The sequence below is a fragment of the Bos grunniens genome, chromosome 7 (assembly GCF_055505025.1).
Source record: "Bos grunniens cultivar Pamir isolate PY7600 chromosome 7, Bosgru_T2T1.0, whole genome shotgun sequence".
Lineage (NCBI taxonomy): Eukaryota > Metazoa > Chordata > Mammalia > Artiodactyla > Bovidae > Bos > Bos grunniens.
In genome coordinates this window covers 14,552,102-14,568,132 of record NC_141171.1, presented here as the reverse complement: position 1 = coordinate 14,568,132, position 16,031 = coordinate 14,552,102, and the positions used below count along the sequence as shown (strand labels likewise).

General features: G+C 49.3%; 1 protein-coding gene across 2 annotated transcripts in view; it reads left to right on the top strand.

The window, feature by feature from the left end:
- The window catches only part of OLFM2 (olfactomedin 2), a 76,832-nt gene extending 61,080 nt beyond the window's left edge, over positions 1–15,752 (top strand). For both annotated transcript variants that reach the window (XM_086409151.1, XM_086409150.1), the window contains exons 2-6: positions 8,696–8,845; positions 11,775–11,921; positions 12,423–12,642; positions 12,972–13,078; positions 14,598–15,752. In XM_086409151.1, coding sequence (XP_086265277.1) covers positions 8,696–8,845; positions 11,775–11,921; positions 12,423–12,642; positions 12,972–13,078; positions 14,598–15,275 — 1,302 coding nt within the window. In that variant the 3' untranslated portion in view covers positions 15,276–15,752. The remainder of the gene's footprint in view (positions 1–8,695; positions 8,846–11,774; positions 11,922–12,422; positions 12,643–12,971; positions 13,079–14,597) is intronic.
- The last annotated feature ends 279 nt before the right edge of the window (positions 15,753–16,031 follow it).

Here is a 16,031-nt window from a genome sequence, read left to right as displayed (position 1 = left end):
ACAAATGGTCGTGTTAGAATCTCAACTCATCAAAGGCGAATAATGACAGTCCTGTCTAAGTGCCGTGGTGAGAACTCCATCAGTTAAAGCATGCAGAGTGCTTAGAACAGTGCTTGACATACACTAAGAAGAAATAGAAGTATAGGGGAAAAAAAGGCACAGGATGCCTGAGAGTTGGCTAGGATGGGGAAGGGACAGTGGAGGCTGCTTTTGGAAGAGACATTTATGCCTGAGCCCTAATGGGGAAGGGTTAGCCTAGCCATGAGATAGGGCAAGGTTAAAAATCGTTTTTTTCTTTTTCAATTTCTTGGCCATGCTGCATGTCATGTGGGTTCTAAGTTCCCTGACCAGTGGTCCAACCCATACCTCCTGCAGTGAAAGCTCAGAGTCCTAACCACTGGAGTGCCAGGGATCTCCCCGGCAAGAGTTCTTTTTTAAAAAAAAAATTAAATTTATTTTTTAATTGAAGGGTAATTGGCTTGCAGAATTGTGTTGGTTTCTGCCAAATATCAACATGAATCAGCCATAGGGCATGATTCCCTCCCTCTTGAAACTCCCTCCCACCTCCCTCCCCATCCCACCCCTCTAGGTTGTTACAGACCTCCGGTTTGAAGCAGATTGTATGGAAAGAGTAACATGGAAACTTACATTACCATATATAACATGATAGCCAGTAGGAATTTGCTGTATGACTCGGGCAAGGCATACAGAGGGTCCAGCCAGTGGACGGGTTGTGGGGAAAAAGTGTGATGTGTTCCAGGAAGAGTAAGATGACTGGCAAGGGTCCCCAACCTCGGAGATCTAATGCCTGATGATCTGAGATGGAGCTGATGTAATGATAGAAATAAAGTGCATAGTAAGTGAAGTGCATTTGAATCATCCTGAAACCATCCTTCCCACCCTGCCTGGTCCATGGAAAAACTGTCTTCCACGAAACCAAAAAGGTTGGGGACCACTGGCCAGAAGATGGGCCACAGAGAACAGGGTCGTGTGAGCCTTGTTGATTGCCTGTTACTCTGAAGCAGGACTCCTTTGCACCAAATTATGTCAAGGAGATGGTCTGGAACCAGAAGCCAGCCAAGTCACATGGCAAGTAAGATGGAGCAGCATCTCTGTCCCTCTTTGGCAGGACTTGATGCTCTCTTTCTTTATCTCTCTGCCATCCGGCTGTCTGTGAGTCTTCCTCATCTTGCATTCTCAGTCCCAAATCAAATGGACTTTCAGTGACTCTTTTTTTTTTTTTGGCTGCACTGGGTCTTTGTTGCTGTAAGAGGGCTTCCTCTAGTTGTGGTGAGCAGGGGCTACCCTCTAGTTGAGATGCTCAGGCTTCCATTGTGGTAGCTTCTCTTACTGTGGCACACGGGCTCTAGGCGCTCCAGCTTCAGTAGTGGCAACATGCAGGCTCAGTAGTTGTGGTGCACGGGCTTAGTTGCTCCTAGTCACGTGGGATCTTCCTGCACCAGGGATTGAACCTTTGTCCCCTGCATCGGCAGGTAGATTCCTATCCACTGTACCACCAGAGAAGTCCCCCTGCTTTTTTTTTAGATTTTTAAAAAGTGGGCCATTTTGAAAAAGTCTTTATTGAATTTGTTACAATATTGCTTCTGTTTTATGTTTGTTTGTTTGTTGTTTGGGCCGAGTGACATGTAGGATCTTAGCTCAACGACCAGGAATAGAACCTGCACCCCCTGCTTTGGAAGGCAAAATCTTAATCACTGGGCCACCATGGAAGTCCCAGCACCAATTCTTCCCAATCATCTCAGCTTCATACCTGCATCAAACTCAAACGATTTTGACTTTAGGAAGTCACCAAATTGGCATTAGAGTGTCACAAGGATTATAATAATAGCAAAAGCAAACCCTTCTGTAGCATTACTGTCAATACATGCTGATGACTCTTCTCCTTGCTCACACATGTAGTCTTACTCATTCAAGCTTCCTGGCAACTCTGTGAGGTAGGTACAGGTATCATGTCCATTTTACAGATGAGAATATGGAGACTTATAGAGGTGATCCCACTCACACCACAGGGGAGGGGCCAAGCCAGTACATAAACCCGGCAGTCTGACTCTCGGACCATCTGACCTTTCCAACATCTGAGTAGGGAGAAGGAACGTCCAGAGAAAACGACTCATTTCTACCGTAAGGATGTTGTCTGGAAAGATCCTGGTGACATCACATGGGCTCCTTTTTTGGGGAGGACCGTGGGAGAGAGCCTTGCCTGTTCTTGGTACTAAAAATAGTTAAGTTTTCTCCTGAGCATCTGGCATGCTTTTGTTTCAGGACATTGGGAGCCGCATAAATGACCAGCTTTCCCTTTTTTGAGTTGGCTGCTAAGGAGCTGGGAGCCAAATTTATGGCCCGACCATATGCTGGTTGTTCAGGTTTTTAAGGGCTGGGTTTTTCTTAGCTTTCCTTTGAGCTCTAGCGTCTCTACTTTTTCTCTTTCTTCCCTTTCTCCCTTGCAAAGACAAAACTTTAAGGGACTGAAAAAAAAATCTTCACGAGAACAGTCCGTGTTTATTGTAGAGAACTTTTGCTTCAAGATACGTTTAAAGATGGCAATAAAAATCCCTGCTTGTTCTCAATTTTAATGGGTGCATAGTGTTTCCCCTGGGCTTCCCTGGTGGCTCAAGTGGTAAAAGAATCTTCCTGCAATGCAGGAGACCCAGGTTTCACCCCTGGGTTGGAAAGATCCCTGGAGAAGGCAATGGCTACCCACTCTAGCACTCTTGCCTGAAAAATTTCATAGACAGAGGAGCCTGGTGGGCTATAGTTCATGGGGTCGCAAAGAGTCGGACACAACTGAGCAACTAACACACACACACACAGTATTCCTCCCTGTAGAGTTTTTAGTTTATTTCATTTACTTTTGGTGCACTGGGTCTTCGTTGCTGCATATGGGCCTCCTCTAGCTGTGGCGAGTGGGGGCTACCCTCTAGCTGCAGCGCTCGGGCTTCTCATTATGGTGGCATCTCTCGTTGCAGAACACAGGCTCTAGGCATGAGGGCTTCGGTAACTGCAGCACATGGACTTAATTGCCCCACAGCATGTGGAATCTTCCCAGACCAGGGATCGAGCCAGTGTCCCCTGCATTGGCAGTGGGATTCTTAACCACTGGATCACCAGGGAAGTTCCGCTGTAGAGTTTTTAAATCAGCCTCCCTATTGGCAAAAGGCCAGAGAGGGGAAAAAATTCCACTTGTCCAATTTTAGACAGCATTTTAATGAGCATTCTTATAGCCATCGAGTGAGTGCTCGTCCACACCATTTCCCTGGGCTACATTCTTAGAGTGGGATTGACTGGGTTAAATACAAAATGCAGAAGCCTGAAGGCTTTGGCTCTGGATTGACAGCCTGCCCTCCAGAAATATCTAATTCCTGCTCTCCTCTTTAATTGGAGCTCTCGTGCATTATTTTACATATCCTTGTAAACCACTTGCGGTCCTCTCCGGAACAAGGCGGGGAACAAATAAATATATGAGCCCCAAGACACTTCTGCTTCCTGATTAAATTATACAGCCTCCACGCAATAATATCTTTGACTCATTAAGAGGCAGCCGCTTGCTCTGTTCCTGTTGGCTGAACCCCTGATAGCCAGCACTTAATGGTTGGCGGCCCCTCCCCCCAGGATTCTGTGGCAATCTCTCTGCTCCCAAAAGAACCAGGAATTGTTTTCTGAACCAAGACGTAGGTGATGGAGCTGTAGGCTGAGCTGATGATCCTGGACCCGACAGCTAGAAAAACTTTCCCTGCGTGTCTCGTCCTTACTCAGTCCTGGACTGGTTACCAAGACTGCTGTTTAATTGGGGTAGTAGCTTGGGTGAAAGCATTTGAAAAATTCTGGGCAGAAAAGACAATTTGAGGAAGAGCTAGTTGAATGCCTGGCTTATGCTCTTAGAGCCCATTAGCAAGAATATTAAGCTTGGAACCAATCGCTCAACCGACAGAGTGGCTGGCTTCCTCCAGTACGTTTGCTACGTTAGAGGTGAGATGGGCTACCAGACCAGAAGTGTCTGTACCAGGAGGGCTCTCACACCTGCTGATACAAACATTTCTGTTAGTGATGTGCTCAGTCGTGTCTGACTCTTTGCAGCCCCATGGACTGTAGCCTGCCAGGCGCCCCGTCCATGGAATTTTGCAGGCAAGAATACTGGAGTGGGTTGCCACTACCTACTCCAGAGGATCTTCCTGACCCAGGGATTGAACCCTCGTCTCTTAAGTCTCCTGCACTGGTAGGCGGGTTCTTTATCACTAGTGCCTCCTGGGAAGCCCCTTCTGTTAGTTATAGGTGTTCTCTATTCCTAGGACTATGACCTCCAAGAATTTGTAGCTTTGGTTCCAACCCCAACCCAGTCTGGGGAACTGGTATTTAGACACTCAGACGCTGAGCCTTCCAGGATGTTTTAGCAATTTCCCGGGACCTGGACTTGACTGTGTTTTTGAACTGGAACCCCACGGGTGAAACTCAGAATCTCTGCCATGCAGAGATTTGGCAGCCAAACCCCAGGCATTTAATTGAGCTGCTGCAGAGAATACCCCAGCAAGGTACGTCCAACGCAGACAATTACTTTAGGCAAGCCATGAAAGCCTTCTCTCCGTGCCACTTAAATCTTGCTTCTCTTTTACAATTCAATATTTCATATGTTGAGAGAAGACGGCTTGTTTGCTTCAAAGGACACGCTACAGAATGTAAGAAAGGGATGTTAATTATGTTGAACCAGGCTGCTTTGTCTCTGCATAAACGAAAATCTTCAGGGGATTCCGTCCAAATTGCTTGGGAACCAGGGCCAGGGGAGCACAGATGGAGGTGTTTGAACTCACATTCATGATTCTGTTTTTGTTTGTTAAGAACTATATTTGCCATGAAAAAAGGTGAAACTAGTTCTGTGTTCTCAGATCCAAGGGGGAAGGCATTCCTGGGTCACTCTTTTCTTTAAAAAATTTTTATTTTATATTGGAGTATAGTTAATTTACAATGTTGTGTAACTTTCGGGTGTACAGCAAAGTGATTCACTTATACAGATTCATATGTGTGCTGCGTGCTTAGTCACTCAGTCGTGTCCAACTCCTTGGGACTCCATGGACTGTAGCTCGCCAGGCTCCTCTGTCCATCGAATTTCCCAGGCAAGAATACTGGAGTGGGGTGCCATATCCTACTCCAGGGGGTCTTCCTGATCCAGGGATCAAATCCCTGTCTCTTGTGTCTCCTGCATTGGCAGGCAGATTCTTTACCATTAGCGCCACCTGGGAAGCCCCACGTATACATATAATCTATTCTTTTTCAGATTCTTCTCTGATGTAGGTTATTGCGGAATACTGAGTAGAGTTCCCTGTGCTATATAGTAGGTCCTTGTTGATTATCTATTTTGTATATGGTAGTGTGTATAGTCCCCACTCCAGTACTCTTGCCTGGAAAATCCCGTGGACGGAGGAGCCTGGTGGGCTGAAGTCCATGAGGTTGCTAAGAGTCGGACACGACTGAGCGACTTCACTTTGACTTTTCACTTTCATGCATTGGAGAAGGAAATGGCAACCCACTGCGACCCCATGGACTGCAGCATGCTTGGCTTCCCTGTCCTTCACCATCTCCCAGAGTTTGCTCAAACACATGTCCGTTGAGTCAGTGATGCCATCCAACCATCTCATCCTCTGTCACCCCCTTCTCCTCCTGCCCTCAGTCTTTCATCAGTGTCTTTTCCAATGAGCCGGCTCTTCACATCAGGTGGCCAAAGTATTGGAGCTTCAGCTTCAGCATCAGTCCTTCCAGTGAATATTCAGGGTTGATTTCCTTTAGGATTGACTGTCCAATGGACCCTTCAAGATTCTTCTCACAGCACCTTGTACAGTGGGGGTTCCCTCAATCTCCAAAATGCGTATTTTAAGGTGCAAGGAATGACTAATTACAATAGTTTCAGTTGGCATTTTATGAATCGTTTGTTTTTCTTATAAATTAGTGGAGGAGTCAAGCTCATCTGTACAATGATACCACTTGCTCACATTCCAATTAGCTTAAAAAAAAAAGACTTTATTGAGTGGGAGAGAAAATAGGTGGGCTAATAGCTGGAATCTCTAGGATTGCTCATAATTCATAGTCTGGCTTTTATCTCTGCTACAGCTCATGGAAACAGCCTCTGCTGTGTGATAAGCAGCCGCTGTGCAAATAGTCCATGGTAGTGGGGCTTTGTTTGTCTGTAAAACACTTGGGGTTTTATTAGACTTTCCTTCCTGTCTGTAGGGATGCATTATGAATAGGATTGGAATCTTCTAGTTTCTTCCCATCTCTTCAGTTTCCACCCATCTGCCCTGGTCTCCCACCATCGACACTCCCAGTCTGTTCCACGCCCCAGCAGCCAGGGGGTGCCTGTGAACACCTGAGTCTGGTCCTGTCTATCCTGTGATCAGAACCCACCATGGCTCCCACTTCCCTCAGACCAAAAATCAGTGTCCTCCCCATGGCACATAAGCACTGCACAGGCTGTCCTGTTCCATCCCTGTCCTCATCTGTCCCCTTCCCACTTTTCTCCTTGTTCGCTCTGTTTTAGCTATAGCCTTCTCCATGTTTCCCAAACACACCAGGCATGTTCCTGCCTCAGAACCTTTGCACTTGCTGTTCTCTTGGCTTGGACCATCTTTCCCTTGATATCACCAAGGCTTCTCCCTCACTTCCTTCATGTCTTTATTCAAATGACACCTTCTCATGAAGACCTTCTTAGGGCCCCTAAAATTGCAAGCTTCCTAGGTGACTCAGTGGTAAAGAATCCTCCTGCCAAAGTGGGAGACAGGGGGTTCAATCCCTGGATAGGGAAGATCCCCTGGAGAAGGAAATGGCAAGCCACTCTATCCAGTATTCTTGCCTGGAAAATTCCATGGACAGAGGAGCCTGGTGGGCTACAGTCCATGGCGTTGCAAGAGTCACACATGACTTAGCAACTAAGCAACAAGAACATTGTCATTAAAATAAAAAAGATTGGGACTTGTGACTGGCTGGAAGTATGTTCTGGGGAAGCTCAAGGCGGCATGATGTATGCTCCATCCAGTGAGGATTTGATGCTTTTTGAGCAGTGTTTCTCCAGTTCCTCCATATATTGATCAGAATTGGAGGGTGGGCTGTGCTGTGTGGTGCAGCATGTGGCATCTTAGTTCCCAACCAGAGTTCGAACCTGAGGCCCTTGCAATGGAAGCACAAAATCTTAACCACTAGACCACCAGGGATGTCCCATTGGTCAGAATTTGTGTGCCCAATGTCCCTTCCTCTCTCCCCTTCTACTGGCTCTTTCATTCCTCCAGTTCAGCTTAAATGCCCGTCCCTGGTATACCTCCTCTGAGACTCTCAGCCTAGGGACACCCCTTGTTATGCTCTGCACTTTATTTGTAGCATCCACTGCAGCATATTGTTCTAGAGGGCTTCTGGGGTGGCTCAGATGGTACAGAATTCACCCGCTATTCAGGAGTCCAAGGTTTGATCCCTGGGTTGGGAAGATCCCCTGGAGGAGGGTGTGGCAACCCACTGCTGTTTTCTTGACTGGGAAATCCCATGGACAAAAGAGCCTGGCAGGCTATAATCCATGGGGTGACAAAGAGCAAATACGACTGAAGCCATTTAGCATGCATGCACATAGTTCTGGAAGCATCAGTGGGATTCCATACTTGAAGTCTGCCTCCTCCACATCCGTGGGGAGCAATAGATACACTTTCTTCATTTCTCCTCTCTTCCTAGTCCCTCTCACAGACCCATGCCTGGCATACAGTAGGCACTCACTAGATATTTTCTAGTAAGTTTGGGAAATTATGGCTGAGTTCCCGGATGCACATGAGTATTTCAAAGGCTCTGATAAGTCCTGCATTAAAAAAAAAAAACAAAACTCATTTCACTCAGCATTACACAAACATATTTGACCACAGAGCACCCCTTTTCCTTGCATGCCTGATAAGATTGCCAGGGTTCCAAGAAGCCAGGTTTGGGAAACAGCCATAATTGATCATTGAATTATCTAAGTGGCATCATCTAACTTGAAACTTAGTGTAGGAGTCTGAAAATGATGCCTTCCAGGCAAAGACTTGAAGGTCTTGGTGAGGACTGTATCACCCTTTGGCCATTACCTTGCTCGGGCTTTTAGGGAGCAGGAGTTGCGGAAGCCGGAATGGCATAGGTGGAGGGTTTTTTTTTTTTGGTATTTATTTGGCTGCATCGGGTCTTGGTTGCTTTCCATTTTGATATACAGACTGTAGTCGTGGCACATAGGCTTAGTTGCTCTGCAGCATGTGGGATCTTAGTTCCCCAACCAGGGATTGAACCTGAAGTCCCTGCATTGCAAAGGTGGATTCTTAACCACGGGACCATCAGGGAAGTCCCCTGGTCTATGTTCTAATGGTGGTTATGGAGGCAGTGGTGTGTACGTGTGCAAATACGTGTGAGAGAATGAACTCTCATTTTGTGGAAGGGCTTGTATCCCACAGTTCCTTGCTGTGTTCCTTCACCCCTTGTACCTCAATCTTGTCACCTGTAAAATGGGGCTTTCCCTGAGGAAGGATTTAGATCACACACCCCTGGCACGCAGAGCACATGGTCTGGGACATCCCAAGCATCCAGGGAAGGGCATCTGTCATCTCCCTGGGATCCCCTTTTTCTCCCAGGGGGTGAGGGGGTGAATCCCTCTTGGGGTTCCCGCTCTCTGACCCTGACTTCCCCGCAGACCCTCTTCCAAAGCCCAGAGGAAGGCTGGCAGCTGTACACCTCAGCCCAGGCCCCCGACGGAAAATGCATCTGCACGGCTGTGATCCCTGCGCAAAGCACCTGCTCCCGAGACGGCCGGAGCCGGGAGCTGCGGCAGCTGATGGAGAAGGTAAGCACCGTCCAGGTTCCCCTGTGAAAATCTCTCACTTCCCCACCCTCTCCTCTGCTTCCCACCAGGTCAGCTGGGACTGGATCTAAGCCATGATTATGCAAAGCTGGTGGATAACCTGGCTGCCCTCCGGGCGGGTGTTTTAGTCAAAATCTCTCTGCTGCTTCTTTGGAGAAGAAGCTGAGCACTGTGTGGGCACAGGGAAGGTGAACTGCAATGGCAGCATCTGCATCTCTGGTGTGTGAGCTCCAACCACACTGTGTATTCAGCCTCAGGACTCAGCTGCTAAGAAGGGTCTCGCCCTCCATCCCAAGACATGTGAAGATTCCTTCCCCTTCTGATTGTGACTGATAGAAACTGGTCCCCATTCAATCCAAGCACTTCCCAGGTGGCTCAGTGGTAAAGAATCCACTTGCCAATGTAGGAGACGCAAGTTCGATCTTTGGTTTGGGGAGATTCCCTGGAGAAGGGAATGGCAACCCACTCTAGTGTGCTTGCCTGGAGAATGCCAGGGACAGAGGAGCCTGGCGGGCTACAGTCCATGGGGTCAGAAAGAGTCAGACACGACTTAGTAATTAAACAACAGCAATTCAATCCAAGGATATTTGGGTGCCCTTTACAGGCTGATTGCTGTTCTTTGCCACTACCCAGATGAACTGCTTATGAGTCAGTTCTGAAGTCAGTGTTGAAAGGGACTAGCTACCTCCCACCATCCTCCTGTAGAGGAGGAAGCTGAGGACAGAGACCCTTGTTGGCACCAAAGTCTTGTCTGCCTGCGACACCAGAACAGTCCAAGATGACCATGTGGTGTCCCCTGATTGTTTTTTTTTTCCTTTCTTTTTTATTTTTAAAGTTATGAAAGTATGATAAAGCATTTACAGGAGACTTGGAAAATACAGAAGTTACATATAATTCTACTATATATTACAATTTTTTTAAGCAGATAAATTTTTTAGTTGGAGTTTTAATATCAAAGTCTCAAAAATAAGTAGAATGCATAGACAAAAAGTAGAAGGATATAGTAGACCTGAAAAGCACTGTGAATCAATTTAGCATAATTAAGATTTATACAGGGATTCCCTGGTGGCTCAGATGGTAAAGAATCTCCTGCAATGCAGGAGACCCAGGTTTGATCCTTGGATCGGGAAGATCCCCTGAAGAAGGCAATATCCAGTATTCTTGCCTGGAGAATCCCATACACTTAGGAGCCTGGTGAGCTACTGGCTATGGGGTCACAGAAGAGTCAGACACGACTGAATGATTTTCACACACAGACACACGCAAGATTCATACAATTTTCACACAACAGCAAAATACAAATTGTATTCAAGTTCCCATAGACTGTAAACCAGGAGACACTAAACACATCCAGGGGGTGTCCCCTGATTGTTGACAATGACTCTTAAAATGTTTTGTGACGTCCAGGATGGCTATCAGGCTGTTTGTTGGCTTTCTCAGAACTTCCAAGTGTCACATGGACAATGGTTCAGGAATGTCTGCGTATTTCAACAAGCATCCAGCATTGTCTCTGAGTTCACCTTGACTGGGAGGAGCTCACCTTAGCCAGGTGGAAGTGGAACCTAGGGAGCCCTCGGGCTGATTCAGAGAGGTCAGGGCAAGGGAGGTTTCATTCCATCATTTACTCGTATTTACTGAGCATCTAGTATTTATTGAGAATTCAGCTGTGGACAAACCAAACACCGGGTCTGCCTCTGAGGACCCCACCTGAAGGAGGCAGATGAATAAGAATGTTCCAGGTAGTATTCACAACTGGAAAAAAATAACCACATAAGGGAGAGAGGGTGAGTGGCCCCTTGAGGGAGGGTGATTGGGGAAGGCCACTCTGAGGAGGTGATGCTGGAGCTAAGACATGAAGGGTGAAGAGGAGCCAGCTGTGGGAAGACGAGAGGAACAGCGCTCCAGATAGAGGGATCAGCAAGTGCAAAGGCCCAGCAGTCGTGGACAGATGTAAGAGTTGGACTATAAAGAAAGCTGAATGCCGAAGAATTGATGCTTTTGAACTGTGGTGTTGGAGAAGACTCTTGAGAGTCTCTTGGACTGCAAGGAGATCAAAACAGTCAATCGTAAAGGAAATCAGTCCTGAATATTCATTGGAAGAAATGATGCTGAAGCTGAAGCTCTAATACTTTGGCCACCTGATGCAAAGAGCCAACTCACGGGAAAAGACCTTGATGCTGGAAAAGATTGAAGGCAGGAGGAGAAGGGGGTGACAGAGGATGAGATGATTGGATGGCATGACCGACTCAATGGACATGAGTTTGAGCAAACTCTGGGAGATGTCGGAGGATAGAGGAGCCTGGGGTGCTACAGTTCGTGGGGTCGCAAAGACTCAGACACGACTTAGCAACTGAACAACAGCAAAGGCCCTGAGAAGGGAAGGAGCTTTGAGCCTATGAGAGTGAAGTTGGGCTGGTCGTTGGAGTAGATGAACATGGAGAGGAGGCAGGCCAAGGGGCAGAAACAGCTCGCAGGGTCTGCAGGAGAAGGTGACTCAATCTTCCTTTTGAAAAACTCCCTCTCCAGACTTTCCCAAGGGTCCAGAGTTTAAGACTCTGCGCTCCCACTGTAGGGGGCATGCATTTGCCCCCTGGCTGGGGAACTAAGATCCCACATGCTTCTCAGAATGGACAAAAGAAAAGAAAAAAGAAAAATTCCCTCTGGCTGCTGTGTGGAAACTTGACTGCTGTGAATGAGGGTGGAGGCGAGGAGAGCAGGGAGGCAGGGAGAGGTGGGAGGTGGTGGTGGCCAGACCAGATGGATAGATTGGGCGTGCTTTGGGAGGTTGCTGGTAAGGTCGGGAGGAGAAGGTTGGTTGGGTGTTTAGCCTCTGGCCCCACCAGGTCTTGTCTGCGGCATCCCCGGGGATGGGGACAGGAGTTGGGCTCGCCCTAACCCTCCCGCTTCCTAGGTTCAGAACGTCTCCCAGTCCATGGAGGTTCTTGAGTTGCGGACGTACCGGGACCTCCAGTATGTGCGCAGCATGGAGACCCTCATGCGGAGCCTGGATGCGCGGCTCCGGGCAGCCGACGGGTCCCTCTCGGCCAAGAGCTTCCAGGTGTGTCCTTCAGGGTTCAGGTCAGAGGTCAAAGGAAGAACTGGGATTGGTGCCCATTACTTCCCGGAAGGACAGAGGGTTGACTGGGATCTGCGGTCCTAATTGGGCTGAATGTCAAGAGTCAGGTGTGCATCAAAGATAAGGGGTGGGATTGCTGGCACCAACTATGTGGACATGAGCAAACTCCAGGAGATAGTGAAGGACAGGGAAGCCTGGCATGCTGCAGTCCATGGGGTTGCAGAGAGTAGGACATGACTGAGCAACTGAACAACAGCAATTGGGGTTGGGTGGGAGGGAGGCTCAAGAGGGAGGGGATATGTGTATACATTTGACTGATTCACTTTGTTGTACAGCAGACACCAACACTACATGGTAAAGTGATTATACTCCCATAAAAATAATACCCCCCCCAAATGAGTGAAGTTGTGGGTTGAAGGTTGGAGCCAGGTCTGGGTCACTGGTTAGGGGTCGGGATCAGCACAGGTTCCCTCTTGGGGGCAGGAGCTGAAGGACAGGATGACAGAGCTGTTGCCGCTGAGCTCGGTCCTGGAGCAGTACAAGGCGGACACACGGACCATCGTGCGCCTGCGAGAGGAGGTGAGGAATCTGTCCGGCAGCCTTGCCACCATCCAGGAAGAGATGGGCGCCTACGGCTACGAGGACCTGCAGCAGCGGGTGATGGCCCTGGAGGCCCGGCTCCATGCCTGCGCCCAAAAGCTGGGTATGCCTTGATGTTTGACCTTGACCCCTGACCTCCACCTCCAACCCCAATACCCTCTGCGTGTTCAGAGCACGGTTTTGACCTCTAACTTCCAAACGTTGATCCTTGACTTTCCTACCCAAGGCCAAAAATAGACCCCCAAAACGGGAAATGGCCCTGACCCTACCCCTCCTCACCCCCAAGCTAACTCCACCTTGGGACCAGATCTCTGGATCTTCCCTCACCCCTGGTCCCAGCGCTTCAGTTTGATCACACCCCCTCAGCCTTGCCCTGTGTCCCTCGGACTCTTCCCATCCTCCACCCTCATTCCCCCTGTTGCTGCCTCCCAGGCTGTGGGAAGCTGACGGGGGTCAGTAACCCCATCACCATTCGGGCCATGGGGTCCCGCTTTGGCTCCTGGATGACGGACACGATGGCCCCCAGCGCGGACAGCCGGGTGAGTGTGCTCATGCCGGGGGTCAGAACTCGGGGGCAGGGAGACATAGCCCGTGGTGCTCCATAGGTGCCCAGTGACTCCACATCAATGATTATCTTGTCCTAGGGTCTCCAGGGCCCTTGACCTGCCCCTGACTGTCTGTCTAGTGACCACCAAGTGACCAAGAACTTTCCAACTCTGTGAATCTGCAAGTCAGCTGACGTCCAGTGACTGTATAGAGACTAATGGTTTCTAGTACCACTGACCAGCTCCCAGTGAGCACTGATCTCAGAATAACCACCAGTGACCAGTGCCTTCCCAAGGACTAGGATCTATGAGCACCACTTGATGACCTTTGAACTTCCAGTGACCCCCATGGTCACAATTGCCTGTCACCTCTGGCCCACAGGAACCATCCATTAACTGCTCAGTGACTATCCTAGTGACAGATATTGGTCACTGGGCAGCCACCATCATAGATCGTTCAATTAGTTATGTCTGATTCTTTTGCAGTCCCATGGACTGTGGCCCACCAGCCTTCTCTTTCCATGAGATTTTCCAGGCAAGAATACTGGAGTAGGTTGTCATTTTGTTCTCCAGGGGATCTTCCCCACCCAAGGATCGAATCCGTGTTTCCTGCATTGGCATTCTTTACCACTAAGCCATCTGGGAAGTCCATAATAGCCACTTCTCCACTGTGATCATTGACCTCCTGAGGCATCATGGTGATTTAACCAAGGGGTTAAGAGCCTGGGTTTGAGGGGAATTCCCTGGCTGCCCAGTGGTTAGGACTTGGTGATTTCACTGCCGGGGCCCAATTTTGATCCCTGGTCAGGGAACTAAGATCCAGCAAGCCACACAGCGTGGCTGAAACCAAAAAACCACCACCACCACCACCAGCAAAACGAACAAAAAGAGCTTAGGTTTGGGAATCAGACTTGGATTTGTATCGCACTTCCACCAGTTCTTAGCTAGGGAATCTCGGGCAGGTTCCTTAATGTCGCTGAGCCTGAGTTCCCTTATCTTCAAAATGGTTATAATAATGTCAGCCTTACAGTTTTTAAGATATTTAACCCAATAACCAGCACTAGTAAGAGCACTCGTAATTGCTAATTACCATGGGACAGTGAGTGATGTTGACGGAGAGGATGATGGTGACATGGCAGTCACCTATCGTTACTGGGATTACCCAAAGCAGTGGGTTCAGGTGACCTCTTGCCACCCCAGGACAGTCTCATGACTGCTAACCGTCCCATATCCAGTGACCAGTCAATTCCTAGGCCCGGCAAGTCTCCAGGGACTGCAGTTTCCCCTGATTCTTGGGGATCAAGCCCTGTCCTCCGAGTGTCTGAGACCAATGGCACTGGCCCAGTGACCCCAGTCACCGGGATGTTGCCTGGTCATGAAGGGTCACCAGACGTCATGTGACTGAGTAATGACCACTAAGTGACTGTTGACCCCTATGACTATGTGATTGATGTGTGACTGTTGGGACCCCTGGTCAGCAGTGGCCCAGCAGTGACCAACAGCTCTCTCGCAGGTCTGGTACATGGATGGCTATTACAAGGGCCGGCGCGTCCTGGAGTTCCGCACTCTGGGAGACTTCATCAAGGGTCAGAACTTTATCCAGCACCTGCTGCCCCAGCCGTGGGCCGGCACCGGCCACGTGGTGTACAACGGCTCCCTGTTCTACAACAAGTACCAGAGCAACGTGGTGGTCAAGTACCACTTCCGCTCTCGCTCCGTGCTGGTGCAGCGGAGCCTCCCCGGGGCCGGCTACAACAACACCTTCCCCTACTCCTGGGGTGGCTTCTCGGACATGGACTTCATGGTGGACGAGAGCGGGCTCTGGGCCGTGTACACCACCAACCAGAATGCGGGCAATATCGTGGTCAGCCGGCTGGACCCGCACACCCTGGAGGTCGTGCGCTCGTGGGACACCGGCTACCCCAAGCGCAGTGCCGGTGAGGCCTTCATGATCTGCGGCGTGCTCTATGTGACCAACTCCCACCTGGCCGGGGCCAAGGTCTACTTCGCCTACTTCACCAACACGTCCAGCTATGAGTACACGGACGTGCCCTTCCACAACCAGTATTCCCACATCTCCATGCTGGATTACAACCCCCGGGAGCGGGCCCTCTACACCTGGAACAACGGCCACCAGGTGCTCTACAACGTCACCCTCTTCCATGTCATCAGCACCGCCGGGGACCCCTAGGGGCTGCCGTCGCCTGCGCTGCCACATGAGGGCCACGGGGGCCCTTTCCACTCCGCTGTGTCCCTTCAAGTTTATGTCTCTGTCCTGCCCTCTCTTTCCCTCCCTCTCTTCCTCCCAGTACTGTTTTTTCTCTCTCCACCTTTGCGCCCAGCTTTCATTCTGTGCCTCTGTATTTCTATTGGTGCGTTTTCTCTGTATTGTCTCTTCTTTATGATCTGATTTTGATACATCTTTTTTTTTCCTGATGCCTCTCTTTCATTTGATCTGACTCTCCAGGTCTCTTTCTCTCTCTCTGCTTATCTGTCTCTCTCTCTCTTCCCTCCTTCCCTTCCCTTTTTGCATCCCACCCAGACCCTCTTCTCCTCTCCCCACATCCCTTCCTCCCAACCCAAGGAGTTGAGTGCATGGATCTGTTTCTTTTTTTAATTTACACTTTTTCTTTCCGGGTTGCCGGAATAAACGGGATCTTTGACATTTGATGCTTTAATTGCTCTGTGTGTCTAGAAGAGGCAGAGGAGGCGAGGTGGAGGGTGAGCCTGGAGGCCCATCCCAGCTGGGTTCCCTTGTCTGAGGACACGAGCTTTGTGAATAGGGGCAGGTAAGCACAAGTCCGGGGCTTCCTAGGTGATGCTAGTGGTAAAGAACCTGCCTGCCAAGGCAGGGGACTTAAGAGATGGCAAGTTTGATCCCTGGGTCTGGAAGATCCCCTGGAGGAGGGCATGGCAACTCACTCCAATAGTCTTGCCTAGAGAATCC